Raw genomic sequence first — 26,182 nt, forward strand, 5'->3', positions numbered from 1 at the left:
CAATAGGGACCTCGCAGGTCGTTGCCTGCTCGGGCCCTAATAATAATAATAATAATAATACATTTTATTTAGAAGGCCCCTTTCTTGGCACTCAAGGACACTGTACACAAAGAGAGGCAGTTGTTGTAATGATGCAGGCAGCTGAATTCTGGACCAGTTAATGTGATAACGGGAGATTTAAATACTTTTTCTGAATAAGTTCTGACCTAGCGAACATTCAACTCTCATAACTGATCAGCTGTTTCCTCTGAAGACATATTTTCTCTCATGGGGCCAAAGTTGGGCTGATTAGCGACCTCATTTTTATTATTTTTTCTCTCTTGCTCAAGCTCTTCTTCTGGTTTTGATGAGTGACTTCAGAGAGTTATTAAAAGTCATTTACTCAGGGAAATTGCACATGTTTTTGCACGTTTGCCAAAGTGGAAGTATAATTTTCTACAATTTGCTGATCAAAACTGAGTTGATTGTCATGACAGTAGATAATCTTTCAAATATGTATCTTGCTGCAATGAAACAAATTCTTCACAAAGACGTTTCACACACATCTTCAACCCTGCAGCCCTTTATCTGTGCAGTGACCTGGAAAGTATTTTACAAAACATACCGATCTAACTTATGGATAAAACTTAATTCATTCAACTTCTTCAAATTCTTGAGTTCTGGCTAAAAATGTGTCATAAGTCACAGTAACATTCTGCCCTACAAAGCAAAAAGGCAGTAACTACGCAGAGTGCAGAACTGAGAAAAATGACTTTAAAGTTATCCTGTAATCCAGCCATTTAGTTACTGTACAAACAACTACCAAAACGACACACATTTGTACGGAAGCGTATTGCATTCAGTTGAAAAAAAAAAAAAATCCGGTTTTTCTGAGTAATTTATTTTTTGGTTTGTTTTTCGGGGTAATTATTTCTGTTTTTCTGAGTATTTCTTTTTCCTGTTTGTCTGACTAATTTTTTCCTGTTTTTCTGAGTATTTTTTTTCCTGTTTTTCTGAGTAATTATTTTTCTGTTTTTCGTGGTAATCCCCCCCGTGGTAACCCCCCCCCCACCAGATACTTCGAATGGAAGCAAACATGGACGGCTTGTTTAGTTTAATCAAGTTTTACTTTGATCTGGGTTTAAGACACTGGGAGATAGTCCTGTCTTTAAGTCATATAGATGGTTTTACTATTAGTTTGTCGACTTAAGCAGGCACCTGAAGACTTTGCGATTGTTCAGAAGGAAAGCCCATTCAGATCTCCTGGACATAGCAATGTTTCTCCGGGATCAGCTGGACATATGTGGCATGCTCCATGGATATAAGATGATGCATTTGAAATGCATTCAGGCTGGCTACGTGGTGACTCAAGAGACGATCAGGAGACTGCTGAAAATATTGGATCCGCACGGTGTGCAGCTGAGGCGCTGGAATCGCCTTCGGCGGCGTATGTACCAGAATCCAGGCCCAAACTTTTTGTGCCATGTAGACTCCTATGATAAACTCAAACCGTACGGGATCTGCATCAGTGGTGCAATAGATGGGTTTTCACGAATGGTGATATGGCTACATGCCTACTCTACAAATAGTGATCCCAGGATAATCGCGCAATACTTCATTGATGAGGTGTCATCAAGGAATGGAACTGCTGCCCGAATTCGTTCGGACCTTGGAACCGAGAACTGTTACATTGAACAAATGCAGATGTTCTTGAGACACGATCATCTGGACAACTTCTCGCACAGATGTTATCTGTATGGATCGAGCAATCACAACCAAAGAATAAAGAACTGGTGGGGGTTTTTAAGGAGGCAACATGCACAGTTCTGGATGAACCTGTTCCAAGATTTAAAAGACTCAGACTCCTTTTCTGGTGACTTCCTGGACAAAAGTCTCATTCAGTTCACATGTCTTGAAATAATAGAGGTAAGAACTGCAATATGTTTATGTTGTTTTTTTCCCCATAGTTCTATATTATGTCAGAATAATACATCTGTTTAGCTTAGTGGTTAAAGTATTCAGATGTTTTACTTCAAAAAAAGCAGTAGTACCACCCTGTGTAGTGGGTTAGTTTTAGTGTGGTACTAATATCATAGGCCTACTGATATTAGTGAAAAAGAGCTCACTCCATGTAGGCTATATTCAAAACCTTAGTAAAGTAAAAGGACAGTATTATCAGCAGTATATATTCAAAGTACTTAAATTATGAAAAGTATAAAATGCAATAAAATTTTCCCTGTGAGTGTTTTGATGTTTTTAATTGCATAATACAGTTTATTATTGCAGATGTTTAAGTTGGAGCTGAACTACATTACTAGTTTAATGATCATGTGTGAACTGATTTTCTCACTTTCTATTTTTATCTTTTTTTTATCTTTAGAGAGAACTGCAGGAAGTTGTTCACCTCTGGAACACTCACAGAATTCGCCCATGCAGAAATGCTGTGTCTCCAGGTGGGCGCCCAGTGATGATGTACACCCTACCCCAACTTTTTGGTGCCAGAGAGTACCTGAAAGAGGTATCTCAACTAAAGATAGAAGCCTGCAGGAATGCCGTCAGAGAGGACCGTATCCCTGTGACTATACAGTGTTTGACATTTGCTGCCTTGCCATGGCAGAAAACAGTCTTCATCCACCCACCTATCCAGAGGAAGCCATTGAGCTTTACATGTTCTTACGTGCTTACATACGAGCTCAAATTTAATGATCACAACCTGCTCTACTGGATCAAATGACTGGATGTAAGCCTCCACATAAGGGAAGAAAATCTTATGGACCATGAATTTCTAACTGTCAACTCTTTACTAATGGACATCTCCCATTTGTGCTTTGTATATCCTCTTTCTATTCATTATGGAAAAATTACACATCATAAGTGTGTGAGTGCTGGCAGTCCAATAGCTGCATATGAAATATCGCGTTACATGTGAAAAAATGGAAAATCTTGGGTGCATTGTTAAAGAGCAGTGTACAAAAAGGAGTCATTATCAATTATAAATCAAACAGGTTATAATATCTTGTCCTTAATGGTGTGTATGCTGAATTTCAAATGCAGCTCTTACACAATACCTGTTAATACTGAGCAGTGAAACCCTTTTCTCTTTTGATATTTAATTATTGTTTAATGTAACATTTAGGAAATATACCTTCCTGTTTTTTTTGTTTCTCTCATGAAGTTATTATAGGTCATTTGCAGCCAAACAATTACATGTAACAAAATTTGGTGAATATGTGTGTATCTAAAATTAGTTGGTGATTATCATGTCATCTCTTTAACATATAAACAGATCAGATAAACTGTTCTTATGTATTTGAATGAAATATCACTTTATAGATTTATGTTCAAATGCAGTTGTCAATAAATGTTCAGCAAATGAAGCATATGATTATCTTTTATTAGGACATGCATCTCAAACATCCCATAACAAAAGGAACATGTCCAATTTTATGATTGTGGATGGAAACATATCATGTCTCACAGAGCAGGACTAACCTGAACTACATGACAGTAAAGACACAATCTGTTTGAAGACAGTTGTACAAAACAAGGCAGCAAGCTGTGATTCTATTTGTAAAAAAACACCTCAAAGTACCTTGTAACAAGCAGATTCACAAACACTGTCAGTATTAACATCTGACATGAGGTAGAGATTCAAATTCTATTATGATTTAACAGTTAAAATAACAAAAGTATTTTTAATGTCCAAACATTCTTATCCTTTGGACATTAAAAGCAGGGTCTTCAACTCACACCTCCGGAAGAATTTCTCCAACATCCCGGGTGAGGTTGGGGACATGGAGTCCGAATGGGCCATGTTCAAAGCCTCAATTATTGATGCGGCTGGTAGGAGCTGTGGCCTGAAGGCCGTCGGTGCTTGTCGTGACGGCAACCCAAGAACCCGCTGGTGGACACCAGCGGTGAGGGAGGCCGTCAAGCTGAAGAAGGAGGCCTTTCGGTCTTGGCTGGCCGAGGGGTCTCTGGAATCAGCAGACAGGTACCGTTCGGCCAGAAGGGCTGCAGCTGCGGCAGTCGCTGAAGCAAAAACTCGGGTATGGGAGGAATTCGGGGAGGCCATGGAGGAGGACTTTCGGTCGGCCTCAAAGAGGTTCTGGAAAACCATCGGGCGTCTCAGAAAGGGAAAGCAGGGCTTGGCCCAAGCTGTGTTCAGCGGGGGCGGAGACCTGCTGACCCGACCTGTGGATGTCGTCGGATGGTGGAAAGAACACTTTGAGGAACTCCTTAATCCAGCCAACACGTCCTCTGTAGAGGAGGCAGAGTCTGAAGACTCAGGGGAAGACTCACCAGTATCCCTGGCAGAGGTCGCCGAGGTAGTCAAAAAGCTACCCGGCGGCAAGGCGCCAGGGTTGGATGAGATTCGCCCTGAGATGCTGAAGGTTCTGGACACTGTTGGGCTGTCATGGTTGACACGCCTCTTCAGTGTTGCGTGGAGGTCTGGGACAGTGCCAGTGGAGTGGCAGACCGGGGTGGTGGTTCCCATTTTTAAAAAGGTGGACCGGAGGGTGTGTTCCAATTACCGTGGAATCACACTCCTCAGCCTCCCCGGAAAAGTCTACTCCAGGGTGCTGGAAAGGAGGCTCCGGCCGATTGTCAAACCTCGGATTCAGGAGGAACAATGCGGCTTCCGTCCTGGCCGTGGAACAACGGACCAGCTCTTTACCCTTGCGAGACTTCTGGAGGGGTCATGGAAGTTTGCCCATCCAGTCTACTTGTGTTTTGTGGACTTGGAGAAGGCCTACGACCGTGTCCCCCGGGGAGTCTTGTGGGGGGTACTGCGGGAATATGGGGCACCGGGCTCGTTGCTACGAGCTATCCGGTCCCTATATAACCAAAGTGAGAGCTGTGTCCGCATACTCGGCACAACGTCAAACACGTTTCCAGTTAGAGGTTAGAGGTGGGCACGTCCAACTGGTAGGAGGCCCCGGGGAAGACCCAGAACACGGTGGAAGGATTATATCTCTCTCCTGGCCTGGGAACGCCTCGGGGTCCCCCAGGAGGAGCTGGACGTTGTGGCTGGGGAGAGGGGCGTCTGGAATGCCCTGCTTAGCCTGCTGCCCCCGCGACCCGGCCCCGGATAAGCGGAAGAAAATGGATGGATGGATGGACATTCTTATCCTAGACTGATAACAAAAGTGTCTTAAATCAAAGTAAATTGTTAAATGTTTTTTTTTAAAGTTTTTTAAATAAGGACAGTCTTTTTGTATCATCTCCACCTCTTCTCTGTTTTTCCATACAGAAACGCCTTGTGGCAATCCTGTCACCATAGGCTGGAATGTAAGAAGCCATAGTGGCATCATTATGTCTCCAATTACCGAGCTGTCAAACTGCAATAAAAACAAAAAGTATACATTAGACATGACAAAGCTTAAACTATATTATCTCTAACTAGACTAGTTACTTCTGTGCTAAATTCCAGGATAACCAATTATAAATGCCTAATGCAGATGATAACACAATAGACAGTATGAGACAGTACAAAAACAGCTTTTGAAGCTGTGACTTACATGATCCTGCTGCATTTTCTGAATACTCTCCTCAGGAACACCTCTGTTTCGAAGAAATATCCACAGACCATCATCTTCTGGGAGGCCAAGGGTTGAGGCTGTAGCCATTGCTGGCACTGCAAAAATTTAGGAAAAAGGCAGAATCTATATAAAAATTTGTTGCACCAACAATTAACATGTTTAATTTTGTTTAAAATGGATGTTTCATGTCTTGACTGTTGACCTATAAACACTCTGTCTATATGTATAATCATCTGAAAGTTGACCTGTCATTAAACATTTGATTAGGCTCACTCAAATCACCACTGATTTGTGTACTCAACAGCTCAGAGTGGGCTTTTATTATTATTATTATTATTATTATTATCATCATCATAATTACTATTCAAATAGTCAATAAAATCCAGATTGGGGATTTGCAACATAGGGTATGAGTACCTCGTTGTACCAGTAAGCAGGTGCAAAAACATTTAAAATTTTAAATTGTTTTATTCAACATATGGGCCTATTCAAATAATTATGTGCAGGGATGTTTCATGCATGCAGTTTCAGGTATGCATGCATGTATTAAATACATAGGAAATAGCAAAGGAGAGGGAGCCCATGAGCAAACCACAGCAACCTCAGCAACTCAAAACACCCGTCATGGTCCGTGAATGGTGTCAATATAGTGACTAGTCTACTGGCAACGTTCTGTTTGTTTATATGTTTACGTGCCCCATATTAAACAACTTTTAATATTCTCATGTTATGTATCTACAGTGTTAGTGTATACTATTAGCATATAACCTAATGTTATGACGAATGGCTCGTTCTACTTGTGCCAAGCCAATATAATGAAAGAAAGGCGATTAATTTTTGATGAGCAGCAATATCCAGCATGATGGAAACAAAACTGTTAGCTTACCTGACAACTGAAATCATGTCCATAGACATGTTCGTCTATTCCTTACCTGCTACAATAAGCAATAGGCTTACAATAGAAGGATAGAGTCTAAAATATAACAAACCATACATTTGAGATAAGATGTTTTGTCACATAACAAAGGATGCCTTGAAAGTCATGAAAATGATAATAACTCATTTTTGACCAAAAATGCAGTTACTGCCTTTTTGCTTTGTAGGGCAGTATTGATCTTTGACCTCCCAAATCCCTCCAGGAATTCTGTGAAATTCCCTCTACTGGAAATTAAAAGACAAACTTTCATCCAAAAGCAAATAATGTTCACCTTTAAAACATGGGCTACTTTAATCTGCAGTTTAAATTCTTTAAGACATGAAACCTCTGACTGAAAGCGTAGTGAGAAATCAGGGGAGAGAAAACAAAGATCTCCCTGACACATAGATGCTTCACCTGCTCTGCAGCCTGTTTCCATTTATAAAACATCCAAACAGTGTTCACTCTCTGTTCCACTGGATCAGTATAATTGCAGAGACACTCACACAGACAGCCTCATATTGCTCTGGAGAATCTCCTAAATATGTCCGCACATAAATTTTCTGTACCCTGTCAGAATCCTCCAGCTTTATACGATATACCATAAACCCGGAGAACAGATCTGCAGTTCATAATCCTTCTGCAGGAGCAGTTTGGATTATCAAAAATTGGTTTGATTGCCACAATAAGTGATCTTCCTCTCACCTTAACCAAGTGGTTTTTGTGCCCAAACCTAATAAAACTCTCCCCTTTCTATCCCCTTTTAATAATAATAATTGGTGTTGTATTATATATGGTTGCATAGCCTGATTAGACACCTTTACACCAAGGTACAACTTGTAGGATTGTGCATTTGTGGAAGGAGCAACACAGCTAAACATGTAGGTAGTGCCCCAAAAAATGTGCCTAAATCCCCTGCAGTATCTCCACTATATTTCCACTATAGTCGAATACCAGGAATGAGGCGGATCTCCCTCGCCGAAACGCCACTAATTTGAATATGAGCCGTTGAATATGAAACGTCCTATTTGACCAGATGTTTTTTTTTTTCTCCCCTGAAAAAAGCCTGGTTGCTGATTGGATAGAACGCTAAGCGAGATGTGACGTAGTAATTGAAACTACAACAGCGCGCCATTTTTAAAAGCCGGCGAAGTAGCAAGTAGTCCCAATAATCATCGCTGCCATATGGGTGAACACATTGACAAGAAACACAGCTCTGCTCCTTCCATCTCGGTGTCTCCTCCGGTTGGCGTGTTTCCTGTGTTAAATCCGTTGCGTATGTGACGTCACGGTCGAAACTGTCGCAAAGTGATTATGAGACGATTGAAAAGCATATGTCACCTCCGAGTCTCGTAATCCTTCAGGGGCCTTTTTTGTAATGGCGACACGCTCAGTGAGCGGCCATTAGAGAGGGCGTGGCCTGAGACTTTCCCAGCAGCCACTTTTTATCCCAATGGAAACACGCCAAAAGGGGAGGAACCGGTCTTCTTGGGGTGTGACCCATCCTCCCATCAGACTTGTTTATTTATGCGTCCAGACCAATGAGGAGTCTGTGCTACATACTGCTAGCCTGGGTATACCCATACTGCCTTGCGCGCTCGAATTTCATTTCGAACCTCCAGGCAGTCTGGCAACCAGGGCTGTTTCTTAGCCCTGTTTTAGGGATCCAATCACAGAACGGGGAGGGACGGCAAAAACGATGACGCGGACCACTTGGCAGACGGAAGCTTGTCGTTTTGTATTTCTCTTACGGATCCAACATGGCTGCAACAGACTCCTGTTCACCACGAAAAAAGGATGTTTTAGCCTTGCTTCGGACAGGATTTGGGAAAAGCCTAATCTACCAACTAGCGCCACTACTAGCCCCGCTACCGTAACGCCGGTGATCTCACTACGAGCCGGGGGACAGCAGAGCCGCCCAGAGACCCGCAGCAGCTTGTTTATTGCCCAAAAAAATCAGTGGATGTGTGTGGCTGAATGACATGAGGGGGAATAAAGTGTAAAAATAAATAATCTTGCGAGAACTGGAGAAGCAAAGCAGCAAGCAACACACACACACTGCCGGTAGATTGTGAGCAGCCAGAGCCAGAACATGCTGCAGAAAAACGTTGCAGAAGCAGAATTGAGCATTTTAGTCTCAAAGTAGAGATGGGCTAGTCTGGCTATGTAAACCATAGATGTAAGCATCCATTTCTGTTGCTCTACATACGTCATCTGGTATAACTGATACGATTGGCTAAGAGCTATGTACAGACGCTTTTGATAGACATTCTAAGCTCCCAATAAACGGCTCCGGAGGATCGTAAACCCCGCCTCCTCTACGGAGAAATGAACGGCTGGTTTCCAGACTAATCTCATTTGTGATTAGTCTGGTGTTAGCCAGGCTGACATACTCTTGCTGTTAGTTTAATTTAGCAAAAAGACTAGAAAAGGGGGAAAGCTGCAACAAAAATATGCTGCTGAAATTTGCTTTATATTTATGTTGCAGAGTGGAGTATCCGTTTTGTCAAGATGAAAGCATATTAAAGCATATATACTCCAAATCGTTAGACTATTATTTGAATCTCCTACTCACATTTTGCTTCTTACTGACATGCATAAAAATCATAAATGGATTTCTGAGCACAGTAACAGGGGCCCAAAGTGTCAGAGGCTCCCCTCGTGCCTTCACCTGCAAAATGCCACTCAAAGAAACACAAACCAACCAGAAAGAGATTCAAGAAGACAAAAAGGAGCTACAAATTAGACACCAAATGACACTAAATTACAAAAAGATTTATATCAACAAAAAGTCTGTGTGTTCTGTTCCTGTGTAGGAGAGATGGTGGAGCTTTCTGCATGTCTGTGCCCGTTGTCTCATGATCCGCCCGTGACGACACTACAAAAATGGTGAAAAACGCATGTGACTGCTTTGGTTTGAGCATAATTTATTGGTCAAACAGAAACGTTTGTCAAGCTGCTGCTACTCAGAGCAAAGATAAGACATATAAGTAGCACATAAGTAGGTCAGTTGTAACATCTAGAAAGTGAAGATAAGATGGTGTTTTATTTACAAAATGAAATGGATTTCAAAGTAAGATTTTTGAGGGCTATATTTGCACGTAGAGATCATGTGAGTTATCACCAGCTACCCTAAATAAAAAATAAAAAAATCCATTTGAGGCTTTCCTATGTCATTAACAATGAGGCTCACATACCCAAGGCCACTCAGACTGCTCTCTGATTGGTTGGCGGTCTTTGTTACCCGCAGCGGTCCTTTCCAAGGGCACAAAGGTCAGGCTTGAAAGCTCTCATTGGAAGAAAAAAAAAAACCTGAAATGATGAAAGAAGGACAACAGGGAAGAGCTACAGATTGATGGTCTCTGGTAAGCACACAGAAAAGAGGAATCGTGTCCTCGGGGGAGAAAGAGACAAATGTTGAAAGAGTTGTTTGTTGCACTGATTGAAAGGATTGTGGAGTTGACAGAACATTTGGTGCACGAGGTCTGCTCGCCTGCAACTGGTTAGTGGCTTTAATGCCTCCTTCCTGTGTGTATTGATTCAAATTATGTGCAAACACAAGAATATGCGTGCACGCTGGCAGACACAGACACACAGAGATGTACGCAGCAGCTCTTCTCCCTGAATTTGACATGTGTTTTTATTAAAGTGAGCAGCTGCTCGATAGTGCTAAGGAGTAATGGGGATTGACTCTGGCATAATTATACAAACCCCTGCATGAATTTGGTCCAAATGGAAGCTGAACACTTAACCCAGACTAAATGCAGAAGGGCAGATCAATGCTGAGGGGCCTTTTTTTTCTCTCCCTCACTTGAGCAGCAGCCAGCTCTCTCCAAAACAGGACATTTACATATGCAATGCATCTCCTTTAAGATAATCACAGGAAGGCAAGAGCCCCAGCGCCTTGGGACCAGTCAGGTGGTGATACCTTACAGGGCTTAAAAAATGAAGATGCATGTCTAAAAAACCCTCTAGTGAGGGAAATCTTACTTAGATGTGCATGCAAACTGGGGAAACATGCAAACACACGCTCTTGCATGCATTAACAGAGCTCATTTCAGGCTATTTCTATGGTAAAGACACTATATGCAACCAATTTAGGTCACACATCATCAGAACCACAACAGTCCCTCGTGTTTAAGGTGCAGGGACACAGCTCACAACCCCCCACTCATTTTCAGCCAGAAATCAATATATTTAATCTCTGTCTCGCCTCACATAACCCGTGTAAGGGACAATGGACTTCTGCACAATTTGTTCAGCTTTATGTTTATTCTATTATTGTATACACTGTAAATCTAACTGTTTTTGACTCATATTTTCCCTCTATACAATGTGGAATGATTTAATCCCTCTATATAGTGATCATGTCCCTGCAGTCTCTAGTTTTGTTCTTTTTGAAGGGCTGCAGACTGATTTTAAGCCAGTTTACTCATCTGAACTGTTGCAGTTGCCCTTTCACAAACGAAGCATGCATAGATGAAGACTGGGCCTCATGCAAGAACATATTTGTATTCTTATCTTTCCCTTACTTAATAATTTATGCAACATTTTTAAACAGAAAATTGCTTTAAAGTAAAGAAATATCTACTGGGTAAAAAACTCTCCTAAATCTCTCAAAAAAGCCACTTAAGAACGAATCTGATCAAACTAGTGTTTTGTGCAGGAGTCCTAGTTTTGGTGTCGGATGCATTCTCACATACTGGACATACTCAGTTTAGTTTAGGCGAGGGTCGAGCATGCAGAAAGGCAGGACATGATACAAAAAGTAGGCTGCAGAAAATGCAGGTTTTTGTTGACATAGCATGTGCATAATTTGGTTATAAACAATCAAATTCCTTGGTGTAATGTTAAAATAATTGATTATTTTCTATATTGGTAAATTATTTTATGCTTGATTTCTGCTTCTCTGTTGTTTGACTCCCTGGTGTCTGTCCCTGTTCTCTGTCTCTGTGAGTGACGCAGGTCACTATCAAAGGTCAAACCTTGAGTGTAATAAATATCTCTATGCATTTATATTAAGTCAGACAATATGATTTTGATACAATGATTATGTTTGTGTGTTAATTTTGGTTTAGAAACTTTGACTACATATATTTCATTGTCTGTTTAATATTTTTTAGACTTTTAGAATCTATGTGAGACAGTAAAAATCCTTTGGCCCTGTAACACACACTATCTTTTTAAGACAAAACAAGGCAGTAGGTTTTTTGTTGAATGTTCTGGAGAAGAGGCCAGGGCAGGATGGCCTTGTCCGGGGCAGCAAGCAACCAGGTGGCATTGACGTGCCGTTGTATTAATTAAAACTGGCGAATCAGCGATCAAGAGGGCGGGACTTCCTGGAGGAAATCGACCAGCATGTTTTGTAAACAAATGTTAGTATTTTAATGGGTTCAGGGAGAGAGTCGTGGTTCAGACTTCACGAACTGAAACACGTCTGTTTGTATTCAGGGACATGAGTTTTTGAACCCGGAGATTCTCTGTAAAGTGCACATTTTTTGACGTATTGTAATAAAACTTTTGTTAAACTGAGAACTTGGACGTCTCCAGCTCTTCATTTCCCCATCAACGAACTGCGCAGAAAAATGGTGAGGTTTTTTCTGTTGGTGACAGATTATCAATTTTCAAGGTTTCCTCATGCAATTTTTCTAACAGTAACTTGAATTGTATGGATGATATTGGTTTTATGGGCTGCACGGTGGTGTAGTGGTTAGCACTCTTGCCTCACAGCAAGGGGCTCGCTGTTTCGACTCCTGCCTGCGGCTCTTCTGTGTGGAGTTTGCATGTTCTCCCCATGTCAGCTGGGATCAGCTCCAGCCCCCCGCGACCCAAGTGCGAATAAGCAGTTAAGGATAATGAACGAATGATTTTGGTATTATTATTTCCTGACAGAAGTTCACAAATTTCTTTGTCTCTCCACTTAGATAATTGCAATGTTGTTCCATGTAAATGGCCCTTCTTCACACTCGGATGTCTGTGTTCTTCCGGTTTTGCACCAGCCACATGATAGAAACTCAGCTGCAATGAATTCTCCATGCATCAATCAACTTACTGAGACTTTGTACTCGGGAGCTGGCAGGTTAATGTCTGATTAATATCCGGTCCAACAGATTCTGACATTGGCGTTCTTGTATACAGCTCCTCTGGATCATATCTAAGTAAGTTCAGCGTTGCAGTGCATGTGTGCAAGGGGCTTTAGTCATACAGTGTTACCAGTGGTAGGCAAGGGAGATTTCCTCCTGCATTTTCTATTTAAAGTATTGATTTTTGGCAATGTTTTCACACAATTTTGATTATCCCAGTTCCCCAACTTGGTCTCGGCTAAGGGTTGGGTTATACTAAAGAAGAACTTGGAGTAAAGCAACGTTTTTACTGACTACATCGGAAATCAAACATCTTTATAGCTGTTATAGACAGTGACATGCATCATAGAGATGCATGATGGTAAAAATAGGACGAACGTTGAGGGCTTGTGAGTTCAAATTCTGCTTGCTTTCTCACCTTCACATTTATTGCTGCATGGAGTGGGTGTGCATGTCAAATTGTCTGTTTCATAAAGTTACAGAAATAGTTAGTGTCATCGTGGTTAAATGACATTTTGCAATTCTACAAAATTGCAACGCAAGTATGCATCAAGAAAATGCTGATGGTACGTTCTCTTTGGCAAAGTGATTCGGCATTGCAGGCCAGTTTAACCTGTTATATTATTATTAATCCATTTAATAATCAAAATATGCGGCGCACACAGCCTCTCCGTCACCGCGGAAGCCACAAATTCAGTGTTACAGCCACTGTGTTAAGGACACGGGAGCGGACACACTCTGCCTCTCCTTTGTCTGGCCCATTGACATGTAAATGTCCTCCTGCTATAAGGCATCAGCAAAGAGCAGTGAGAGAAAAAACCCCACTGAATTGAAATGTCAATAGTAATTTTTGGCATGCGAGGGACATCTGAGAGTCAAGGGCGGCCTCCCGGGAGAAATGTAAAAAGGAAGAGAGCGAGGGGAAGTACTGAGACTGTGCAGAGAGATGGAAGATGTAATAGAGGGGGCAGATAAAGTGGAAGACGGTGTGATGGAGGAGAGGAAGAAGGGGGAGTAATAGCAGTCAGAAGGTGAGCTGTCAGAGGAGAAGCAGGGCAGGGACATCCACGGGGGGAGGAAGGGGGAGAGGGATGGAGGAAGGACGGCCAAGCGGCGCTCCTCCTCTGGGAATCTCTCCCCATCCTCCTCTTCCTCCACTGATGGACAGACTGAAATACCACAAGAGCCACCTCCCGTAATGACTTGATGAATGAGCTTCTCCAACCGTCCCCCGTCAGCCCTCACCCCCTCCACCCCCAATGCTACCTTCACACCTCCTCCCTCCCCCATTTCACACTTCGCCCTCTCTCCATCCCCCATCACAACATCACACACCAGGCAGGATCTGCATTTACACTATTTACATACAGCGCTCGGTATTGTTAGAAAAATAGCTTGAGGAAACCTTAAAAATTGAATAATCTGATACCAACAGAAAGTCCTCACCTATTTCTCTGTGCAGATCGTTTGATGGGGAATGATGAGCAGGAGACGTCCAAGTTCTCCGTTTAAGATCATTTTATTACAATACGTCAAGAAATGTGCAGTGACAGAGATCTCCGGGTTCACTCTACATGTCCCTGATACACACAGACGGGTTTCAGTTTGTGAAGTCTGAACCCCCCTCCTTTCCCTCGAACCCATTATTTATCTAACAATTGTTTACTAAACATTTCTTCCAGGAAGTTCCGCCTTCTGGATCCGCCGATTCGTCAGTTTTAATAAATACAGGGACACGTCATGTCACCGGACAACAATCTTCACTGCCCAGTACAACAAGTCCGTGTCCTGACCTGCTAACAAACTTGTTAAGACAAACATTCTGCCTTGTTATGTCTTACAGAGATATAATAGGAGCCATTATTTTTCAATGTCTACATGCATTCTAAAGTCTAATATATGAAACATACAATATATTCTTTGTGATTATAGAATCTTAATCAGTTTAAGCAAATTGAATATATGTATTTGAAGTAATCATAGTGTTAAAATAATAATAATTATTTTCTATATTGGTAAATGATTTTATGCTTGATTTCTGCTTCTCTGTTGTGTGACTCCCTGGTGTCTGTCCCTGTTGTCTGTCTCTGTGCATGACGCAGGTCACTATCAAAGGTCAAACCTTTGGTGTAATATCTCTCTCTATGCATTTATATTAAATCAGGCAATATGATTTTGATACAATGATTATGTTGGTGAGTTAATGTTATAACATATATGTCATTGTCTGTTTCATGTTAGACTTTTAGAATCTATGTGAGACAGTGAAAATCCTTTGACTCTGTTAGACATACTATCTTTGTAAGACATAACAAGGCAGGAGGTTTTTGTTGAATGTTCTGGAGAAGAAGCCAGGTCAGGATGGCCTTGTCTGGGGCAGCAAGATCGTATGCCCAGGTGGCATGACGTGCCGTTTTGTATTGATTAAAACTGGCGAATCAGTGGATCAAGAAGGCGGAACTTCCTGGAGGAAATCGACCAGCATGTTTTGTAAACAAATGTTAATGGGTTCAGGGAGAGAGTCGTGGTTCAGACTTCACAAACTGAAACACGTCTGTTTGTATTCAGGGACATGAGTTTTTGAACCCGGAGATTCTCTGTAAAATGCACATTTTTGACGTATTGTAATAAAACTATGTTAAACTAAGAACTTGGACGTCTCCAGCTTTCCATTCCCCATCAAAGACTGCGCAGAAATAATTGGTGAGGTTTTTTCCTGTTGGTGTCAGATTATTCAATTTTCAAGGTTTCCTCATGCAATTTTTCGAACAATAGTTTTTAAAACAATATTAGCACACAAACAATCATTGTATCAAAATCATATTGCATGATTAATATATAAATGCATAGAGAGAGAGAGATAGTACAACCAAGGTTTAGTGGATAACGCATGCATACTGACCTTTGATAGTGACCTGCGTCACGCACAGAGACAGACAACAGAGACACAGAATAACAAATTATTTTAACAGTATGAAGTGTTGCACTTGCGCTGTCAAAAACATGAAGCTTACCAAGTATTTTCTAATTATATCCTATCTTAATTATATTGCAATTATATTGAGCATAATTTACCTACTGACCATAGCTTTATGTGCTTATCAAATTAATAATATTATGTGCGTATTTAATTATCTTATTGTTTAAAGACTTGTTTTTAGTTCAGTTAAGTTTAGTCATTGTGAGCTTTTTCATGATTTCAAGCTATTCAGCCGTTGAATATGGTGAGTTTTAGTTACATGTAGTTTGAATGCTATTTCAAAAGCATTTTCTACCCACCAAAACGTGCTTGTTTCAAGTATTGCTGGCTTATTTTAATGTTACTACAGTTGGGCTATTCAAGCCACAATTGCTCAAAATAAGTATATTTGGATTTATTTCAAGACATCGTTGGTTTTTCCAGTGCCTAGATATTTTTTTATTTAATTAAAGAATTCTTACAAAGATTATTGCACTGGCAGATCATTTTACTTGTCTCGAACATGTATTTGCTTAATTCTAGTTATTTATTTCTTATATTTTATCAGTTGGTTTTTATCAGTGTGTGATTCTGCTCTGTCTTCATATAAGTGATGCAAACTGGGTCTCATATTGCATCATTTAAATATATATTCTCAATGCATTTATTGGCATTGAAAGTCACTCAAACAGAACTGTGTTTGCTTTTGCCTGATTTGATTCCTCTTGTGATTCTGCAGCAATAACACTGTGTACTGTGCTGAGCAAAGTCATTAATAGTGGATTTTCTAATCAATGGCTCCGGCTCTGTCTTGTTTGTCAAATCAATGTCGTGCTCTGATGCTGCTTTTATTTTATCTGCCATGTGCCTCCCTGTCCCCTGCTGTACTTTTTCTCCTCTGTGTGAGCAAAGAGAAACTGTTTCTTAGTTTCACTGTTTTTAAACTGTTTTAGAAATGTGTTGCACGGTGAAATTATTCTGGCAGTATTTGAAAACCATAAATTATTCTGTCCTCTGAGAGCAAACCTCCAGTATATGAATAAACATTCTCCATGATTCTGTCACAAACACAGGTTCACTTGCAAACATTTAGATCTGTAGAATATTTGTGCTGTTGCAAGAATATGAAAATATGCAGCAGAAATGGTTGTTTTATTCCAAAAATGTATCAAATCTAATTCCACATGCATGCTGTCAAATGCTGATATCAGAAAAGAAAAAAAAACTATAAATCCATATTTTTGTGTCAAAATGGCTCAAATTAACATAAAATCATCCTGCACTGATCCAATGATGTTTTCATGCAGATAACCTAAATATTCAACTCCCAAATTATCTAATTATCATCTTTTCTTTCCTATTTCCTAAAATATCTGAGCTGGAAATTGGCCAAAAGGGGAAGTTTTCAATGTTCAATCTTTAAAGGTTTTATTAAAATGCTGCAAATCTGCTCTTTAAAATACAAGATGGTGCAACATGAGGTGAATCCAGGTAAAAGCATATTGATTTCTGCTCTTTAATCCATACTGAACACAAAGCAAGAATGGATGGAGGAGCAGAAAAAGGTTTTCAGTTTGAAGGAAACAGACATGCATGATTGTGCAAAAGAAAAAAAGAGGGGACTGCTGCTTAACATCAGGAAGTCGGTGACACTTCAGGATATTTCTTGGAAAATGCACTCGATAGTAAATGTGGCTGCAGCTCAGGAGGATTTATTATGGCTGCCATGTTCTGCTTGTTGTCTCTGCGTCTCTTGAATTAGAAGGCGACCAGAGACCAGCGTTGTTTACCTGATTACTGGGAGATAAAACTCTACACATGCTGCAGGAAGGCTCAGTGATAACTTGTGTGGGTATTCTCAAAGAGGGATTGTTTCAGGGCATTTTTTTCCCTGGTTTTATTGTTGTTGTTGTTGTTGTTGTGCAAGAGGTAGGAGGATGCAGGGATGAAACAAATGACCTCTGCTGTGATCAAACCCTCGACCCCGGAGGCATAAAATGTCAGGATGGCGTAATTCTGTAAACAGATGTATTTAGATGAGTCTGTTAAAATGTTTTAAAGAAATTACAAATACTTATTCCTGCAAGAAAGACAACCACTTACTTCTATGTAGCATTATCTCATTGTTAGCATGCCTGGGGTCAAAGGATAGAGATAATCCCAGCAGCCGACCTTTGTGTCCCAAATGAAACCAAAAGTCAACGAAGGTTCCAGATTTCATCAAATTGCCCTCTTAACTACTTCAATTTTGGCAGTTACGTTTTTGTTTTGTTTTACTTTTTCAGGTTTGTTTCATAACTCCTAACCAGGAACTCTTTTAGCACTAACCTACCGAACTAATTTTGCTGCAAGATCTCCAATCTCAACTACAGAATAGAGTGTGAGCATTTGTTAAAATAAGAGTTTTGCTGCTCGCAGTACAGAGCAGAACGTTCTAAAAATAGCACAAACGTCATACTTCTACAAAACCACTGATCTAGGTTTAGGACAAAAGTCTTCCTGGTGAGGGGTCATAAAATACAGTAAATGTACGTAAATACCGTAACTGAAATAGTTACGAGGGTGATGTGTCTACCATAACTTACATAAAAACGGAAGTGACATGATGGCGGTGGAGGACAGTCTCTTCTTTGCTGCGTGTACCAGACGTTTCTGAGGGGGGACCAGTCTATAAATGGAACAAACTGGCAGCTTGTTTTAAGCCTAAACCAAACAAAACTGCAAGTGAAATGTAACGTAATATTGAATGGGCAAGAAAAGCTATTGGACCTATTTGATTTGGCTGATAATGACCTACCAGCAGGTGGGGCAGGCTCCTATTGGCTCATCATTTTAAGTGCTGATAATCACTCACTCAATGGTCTGACTGCAGTCAAATCAGGTGAATATTTGGCCCCCAAATAGTTTGAAGACACACCAGGTACGACAGGCGAAACTAACACTCTAAATTAAGGCTAGGGAGGCCATAAATTGCGTGGTGTTGTTTGTGTTATTAGCTTGGAAGAAACTAGTGAACAGATCAATGATTAAATATGTTTAAAGGGCAGTATTTTGGGGGAGGACATGAAGTATTAAAAGTAGTATGTAAAAGTATTTCAATGTAGTAGTGTAGTTGTTGATGTCTTAAAAAATAAACAGGACACACAAAAAAGAAAAATTGGCCCATAGGTTGATTATTAGCTGTCTATAAATAATCTTGTTAGATCAGCGAGTCAAACAACAGCAGGTAGCTTCCACTGAGGCATTTATCTGGACGCCTTCAGGCAAAAACACATCCCTACACACACACACACACACACACACACACACACACACACACACGACCCATGGGGTTAGCAGTCTAATCCCAGAGGCTGCACCCTGACAGAGGGCAGGGTAATCTCCAGGACAGGCCACTTCAGGAGAGACAACACACACATTATCACAGAGCAGACGACGTCTGTGTGGAGCAGCTGGTGCTCAGCCAGGTCGAGGAAATACTGGAGATGAGACGGAGACGAAATGAGGAGAGGAGGACGAGGAAGAGGCGGAGGGAAAGAAAACCCGAGCAAACACTGAAGAAAAAAATATGCAGCCAGGATGGAAGGGAGCGCTTTAGCAAGAGGGAATTACAGAAATAGATATGAATGAAGAAGAGAGGCAGGGAAGCTGGGAAGGGTAAAGAAAAGGTGAAAGTGTGAGCGAGAGTGAGCGGAGCCGTGTGAGCATATGCACGGTGTTATCTCCCAGTAAAGCAGATGTGCTTTATCTGCCAGGAAACAGGAGGCTGCTTCTACAAAAGCCTCTTTTCACAGGTGAAGCCCCAGTCTTTACTTACAAGACTCTTACTGCCAGTTTGGCCTTTTTGAGATTGAACCTGAAATGGAGATTTTCACACACACACACACACACACACACACACACACACACACACACACACGTAAAGCAGGCCTCATCGTGTCCACTCTGGTTATTTTTGCACATCGTCCCTCCAGATGGTTGTTGGCGACAGACACTCTCAGCGATGCAAGGCTGGAAAATTTGTCATTTTAAAACGCGGGTCAAACGGCCTCTCTGGCTATTGATTGGCTTGTCCTCCTCTATTACTCCTCTGTTATGTATTGCACCCTTTATCAGAGCTGCGACAGCCACAAACACATTAAACTTGAGCAGCTTCGATCCGCCATAAAGTGCCACAGCGTGCCGGGGTTGGTGTGCCTCGCCGGGTGAAGATGAGCTACCGATCAAGGACACAGGCGCAATGTTCTCGCTTGCTCTGTTTTCTGGAGTTACGACCCAAAGTCACAGAGTCGTGGCCGGAGTGAGAATCTACAGCTCCCCTGACTCCACACTGCCTCACCTCATCACACAAGGTCACTCACTTCTCCTGGAGGAAAGAAAAACTGCCAGCCTGCAGCCCTCAACAAGAGAAAACAAGAATTGTGTTTGATGGTTAATATTTATACCGAGTTTCTGTGGATTTTATGAAACTATACTGAGCTACTTTCATTCTTAAACACGCCTAAACTGCTTCTTTTTTTTCTTTTAGCATTTCTTCTTGCTTATGTAAAAAAAACAATGGCATATTATTGGGGAAATTAACTCATTAAGAGTTAGCTGCTAATTTGTGCCCCATTTCTGTTCATACATAATACTAGGAACATAAATATAGAATAACTTAATGAACTGTTCAAAACCCATAATTATATGTATTATTAATATAATCTTCATGAAAGTATTACAAGTACACATTTTACCTATACAATGACTTTTATCATCATGCAAGAATCGTTACTTTTTAATGTTACTTGTGATTAAAAAATAGTCAACGACTTTGCTAACACAGCCAAACGTAAAGCAAGAGCAGCAACAAGAGTCATAGCAAGACAGTTAATATTACCTACTTGTCCAACCAGCTCGGGGTCTGTCTTGCAGTCTTTTATTTCATGAAGCTCTCGCCAACAATTAAGTCACGCCGAGGTTTATTCTTGCCCGGCGGCCTCTTGCTTGGTCACTTCCTCTTAATGTCCTCTTTGGTCTCTTCGGCTCTGCCATGATGTCCCTAGAGGCTGTTGAATGAGTCCTTCACCAAAATATGACCACATGTGGTTCATACAGCAGCTTATTACCACCCACATTTACATGTGTAGTAAGTTGTGCCCTCTAGTGCCAATAGCAATTATGACTGATGCCAAGCCAAAAGTGACATGAGTGTGAAAGAAAGGGGGAATCAAGGAAATGGAAAATAAAGCACAATAAGATTCACTCCCAAAGGAGGGAGGGTGGTGAATGGGACAAACAACCAGGATTTTCACCTAGAAGACGGTGCAAAAACCAAATAAACAATATTTTTTGAAGTAATGAAGCTTTTCTTCTCCAGTGTTACATCACTTCAGGCAGTTACTATATTTTATAATGTCTAACCAGAGGGAAGTACTTTTGTTGCCTTAATTAATTACATTTACGTATGCAGACGTGTTAATCTCCTGCAAACTGTGGGTCGTATCTGAGTACCTATGAGGTCCTGCAGCTCGACTAACTGAGCTAACTGAGCAGTTAGTGTTACTTTAGCAACAAGTAAAGCCAGAAAAAGGTAGATGAAATAAGATCCAGTTTTACCAAAATCCATGACATAGTTAAAGCCTTACCCCCAAAATCAAACGGACCCAACCGCAGCACTTCGCGTGAGCGTCGCATCATTGCTAGTAATACATGGCCATTATAGTCAATGTATCAACCTCCACCGGCTCCATAGTGCTTCGTTTCAGACGCGTCCGGACACGTCTCAATGCTCGGCCACGCATGCATTACGCCTCTGTTCTATTTTTGGCACTCCGCGTGAGTAGCACAAGTTTAGCTGGACAGAAAGCGGATAGTTCTGACAGGAAGTCAGACAGAAGTTGCAGAGCGAATCCAGTCGTTTTTCAAATTATACACCATGAGCAGACTCCGGGTCGTATTTCACATCGCTAGATCAACATTACGTCACAACCTGTGGCGCCAGGCCAAGAGTCAGTTGGAGGCAGGTCACAACGAGAGATGAGACGACGCCAACAGATTCATTATGAACAAATGGTAAACACTGTGGTGCACGCAAGACGCGCCACTTTTTAAACGCTCCTGGTGGGTGTTGACGCCGTGTGGAGGACGGACCAAATCTACGATGATCACACAACATGCCGCGGATGGGCCCAGTACCTGCTCATCAAAGGTACGTGGTACAAGAAAAAGCATGCAGGGTTAAAATGATGTTCAAGCTGTTGAAGGTAAAACAGCTGCATAAAGTTGCTTTAAAGTTCCACATCAAACCTGACAGCATCAAACACATTTATCATGTCATGTAATTGTGCAAAAGAAAGACGAAAGCTTGTGTTTTCTCTGCATTGCAATCACAGTGTTGCTTTAAAAGGAAAAAGTGTTGGCCCTGTTCTGCTTTAGTTGCCAATAGAAAGCTTCTATGTTTGTGTGGGCGAGGGAATCCCACAAAGACGGAGAACATCCACTCGTATTGTATATAATAACTGGTATTGATGTGAGAAATTTAAATAATTCACTGAACCGCATTGGTGCACTGCTTTTGTGGCTGTGAGCAGATGGCCACGGCGGCGGAGTTCACACGAGCAGATTAAACAAGACTTGAACGGCGTCCAGTGAAGACAGTTGCCAACCCTTCAGTCAGATCCCTCAGCTAAAAATGCCTTTATCTCACAGAAGGCGTTTAAAGCCCTCAAATTAAGCTCACCTCGTACACCGGCTCACAGAGTCAGCTGTGCTGCACACAATTTACATATCCATTTTTTAAAAAAGAGAAAAAAGGGTGTTTTTATTAAAGCGGTCCAGCAATATGACAACAATTTCATGTGGAAACGGTTACTCTGAAGTTTGTCTCCTGCTGCTTCACGAGTTAATGGGAATTTCTGAGTGGTTCATGTCCTCTGAGCTATTTATCAAACATCAATATGACAATTGTGATGTCATAATAGGAGAAGTTTATTTTGACATATTAATCTTATTCTTGTTTCATATGTAAAATAATTTAACTTAATGTCTTATTGATATATTTGGCTTGTTTTTGTTTTTCTCTTTCGATTTTAAATAGTTTTTACTATTTGTGGAAGCTAATAGGGATCCAAACAACATCCTAAACAAATAATACTTTCACATAAACTGACACTGATTATATATAATTTGATATGTGAGGTTTCTTGTGTCCAGTGGTTATTTTAAAGAGCCATGTTGCTGTTTAATTATCTTTTTTTTTACCCACATTAACTCAGCCCATTATGTTGTACATTTCCCAAAATGTCCTTCAATAATAGTTTGATATCTTCAGCGTTTCAGAGAAAACACAGAATTCTCATTCAGTTTTTCAATACTGCAGGGTTATATGATGTCCATTATTATGGATGATCTCGTTAGATACTTAACATAAAAATGTGGGTTTTTTACGATCACTTTGATCCGTTGAATCATGTTTTTTTTTTTTAACCATTTGAGAAACCACAAACAACAAGAATCAATCACCTCTTCACAGCTCCAAAGCTCTGTCACAAGCAGCGTATTTAACAATATTTTTGTGAAGCAGCAGTTGCCTACAGTGTGCACAGTGAACCTTAAGCAAAATTCCCTTTTCATAAATGTTTACACTAATACGCTCGCCAGCCTTTTTCACAATTCCAAGCTGTTGTATATTATTTGAATAAGCAAAGACAGTTGATTTACTTTCCGTTTGTCTTTACTAATGGTGTTGTGGTGATTATTTTCTGTCCTCTGTGGATGTTGGTGAAGCTCAGAGACTTCCTAAACAAACATCAGTTCGCCGTGCCATGCTCTCCCAGACAGATGCACTGGGTCTCATTTAGATTGAGAGTTGGGAATACAATCCACTTCTGATTCGCAACAGATTGCAGCAATTGGCTTTCCTTCCATAGTCTTTAGGGTCCCATTGATGCACTGCTCTCTGTGTGTAAAAATAAAATGTGGAAAAGTACTGAAGTGATAACCCATTTCTCTACTTGATTATTTGACAGTGTCACAAAATAAGGAAAGCAACCATGAAGCACAGAAGTATGGAAATATCTCATGTTAAATGTCATATGGGCATTCATTTAATTTTCAACAAATATATACAGTTTTTTAGTTGCTACAAGATTAGTCCCACACAAAGAATTGTGCAGAATGTTATTCTTCATAGTCCCTTATGTTTCAAGCTTTAAATCAATTTCAGACCTCTTATGAACAAATCAAACCTAGTTTAATACCGAAACCTATAAGATAAGTCAGACTTTATTTATCCCACAGTGGGGAAATTTAGTTGCCACAGCAGCTCAAGATTCATACGCAGATATATAGAAGACAGAATAAAGAATATAAAAAATAAGCCGATACATACATTTTATACACATTATATACATACATTTCTGCTTTTGGCATGTATTATTAATATATATATTTTTGTGTTTGTTTTCCTTATAGTACTTTGCATTTTACAGATATTGCACATTGGAGAAAACATATTTTAGCATTTTAAATAGGTTAAATAATAAAGTTGGAACTTCTACCTGTGCCTGAACCTAACCAGAATACTTGTCTCAACCCTGTTACTTATTTGGACTTTTCTACCCATACCAGTGAGCTCATTTGCCTCTATTTTTGACATTTACAAACATTTGAAATGGTTCCAAACTGCATTTAGGCCCTTTTCCTCGCTGCCTATTGAGGTCTTAAACAGGGCCTGCAGGTCTCCCTAAACAGAGAGAGATTATGAGCGTTAAAGGGTAATTTTTTCTGTAGTATTTATGAGAGATTGAAAGATTGCTGGGGGTAAATTGAGATGAGTATGGAGAGAGAGAGAAAAGTAAGGGATCGATAATTCTGGAAGTTGCTCTACAGCCTCGTCTCTGCCTGACCCCAGTGTCGTCTCTGAGCGCGTCTCAGTCTGCGAGCGTTCACTGTCCAGACAGCTCCGGTCCTGTTACATAATGCATGTCCACCAAACGACACGGCCAGCCAAGCTCTGCTGAATCAGCGGCACAAAAAAAAAACCCTCCTGCAGCCGCTGAGCGTCCTCTGAAGACGGGCAGCCTGCACGGCCCCCACCCCTGAGAAGAGCACTTGATCACCCAAGTAACCTTTTGCATGAGTGCACTCAATCTGCCACTCACCAGAGAGCCACTGCAGACATGGGGTAGACAGGGGGCATTAGGTGGGATTATCACCCCCGCTGCCCTTTGTTGTTTAGATGTCCGTCCCTCGCCAACTCACCCCTCCCGCTTCACACCATCCCCCTCCCCTCCCCTCCGTCCGGCCCTGGCACCGCTACAGAGAGGCCGTCCACTGGCAAGCGGGAACCAGCAAGCCTCCCCCTCAGTAGCCCACTTTCACAGCCACACGCAAACACAATCTCACGCAAATCGAACACAGAGACACACACCGGCTGTGTAAAACAATGGGGGTGCTATCTCTTTTTAATGAAGGATATGATGAGATGAGTCCAGGTTAAAGCCATTATCGCTCATTGATTTCCCTGACCAAATCGAAAATGTAATCGCAGAGGTGAGACATTAATAAACGGAGGCAGAGGAGATGACTACAAGGAACTTTTAACTGGTTATTTAACACTTTTAATTTAATGTTAATGCCTCTATATGACCTACATAATCAAACAAGACCTTCAGCAAGAATATTGGCTATTTATAAGAAGTTATTCTTAATGCCTACCACGGTGCCGTCAAGTCCAACAAAGTCAGACAAAATCATGCAGGTTCTCCAGAACTTTCTTCAGCTCAGACTCCTGCAATTCAATTCAATTCAATTCAATAAGGCTTTATTGGCACGAATGTTAAAAAACAATATTGCCAAAGCACAAGTTCAACTTTTTCCAAATAACAAGAATTAATAAAACAATATGGATACATTTCATAAAATATATATAGACAAAATAAAATTGTGTGTGTGTGTGTGTGTGTGTGTGTGTGTGTGTGTGTGTGAGACGAATCAGTGACAAACATATAATTCATTAAGTAAATCTAGTAAATAAAATGCAACAACCAGCTCATCATGGACAGACAGATCCAGCGGAGAGCTCCATGTCCAGCAGCAGTGGCTTCTCCCTCAGCCAGCAGCAGAGCTTTGCCCTGTTACTCCGACAGCTTACACCGGTCCATGAGAGGTTCGTGCTGTTTTGTTGGGCCTGCTAGAGGGAAGAAAGGCACAGAAGAGCCAGAACTGGGAGAGAGCAGGACAGACTGTCAGATCTGGCCAGTGGTGGAATAAGTTTTCAGATCCCTTTCTTCTTACTAAATATATTATTGTACTGTTATTATTATTGACACATTTATGTAAGCAGTGTTTTAATTTTCTAAAGGTAGGGCTAATTTTAACTACTTAACATCCTGTTATGAGGTTGAAGTAAAATAAAAAATGCATAATCACTTTAAATTGATCATGTTTTTTATGTTAAATCTCCTAAAAAAGTAACTAAAGTTGTCAGCTAAATGTAGTGGAGTAAAAATACAATATTTGCTTCAAAATGGAGTAAAAGTATAAAGTGACAAAAAGTGGAAAAACTCAAGTAAAGTACAAGTACCTCAAAATTTTACATAAGTACACTAATTGAGTAAATGTACTTCGCTACATTCCACCACTGGATCTGACTAATGTAAAATTACAGGTTTTCTAAAAGGAGTCTGTTCCTTATGCAATCACTCTTTCGTCCACCAAC

General features: G+C 40.8%; 1 protein-coding gene across 1 annotated transcript; it reads left to right on the forward strand.

Annotated features, from left to right (window-relative positions):
• The first annotated feature begins 1,254 nt into the window (after positions 1-1,254).
• Positions 1,255-24,832, forward strand: LOC131981848 (uncharacterized). The gene is made up of 3 exons (XM_059346344.1): positions 1,255-1,905; positions 2,360-2,497; positions 24,701-24,832. Exons 1-3 carry the CDS (start codon positions 1,255-1,257, stop codon positions 24,830-24,832), a joined length of 921 nt encoding a protein of 306 aa, XP_059202327.1.
• The last annotated feature ends 1,350 nt before the right edge of the window (positions 24,833-26,182 follow it).

The sequence above is a fragment of the Centropristis striata genome, chromosome 2 (assembly GCF_030273125.1).
Source record: "Centropristis striata isolate RG_2023a ecotype Rhode Island chromosome 2, C.striata_1.0, whole genome shotgun sequence".
Taxonomy (NCBI): domain Eukaryota; kingdom Metazoa; phylum Chordata; class Actinopteri; order Perciformes; family Serranidae; genus Centropristis; species Centropristis striata.

Coding starts and splice junctions, on each gene's coding strand:
- LOC131981848 (XM_059346344.1), top strand. CDS start 1,255: ATGTTTCTCCGGGATCAGCTGGACATATGTGGCATGCTCCATGGATAT. Junction 1,906..2,359: donor CATGTCTTGAAATAATAGAG/GTAAGAACTGCA, acceptor TTTTATCTTTAG/AGAGAACTGCAGGAAGTTGT. Junction 2,498..24,700: donor CCAGAGAGTACCTGAAAGAG/GTATCTCAACTA, acceptor TTTGTTGTTTAG/ATGTCCGTCCCTCGCCAACT.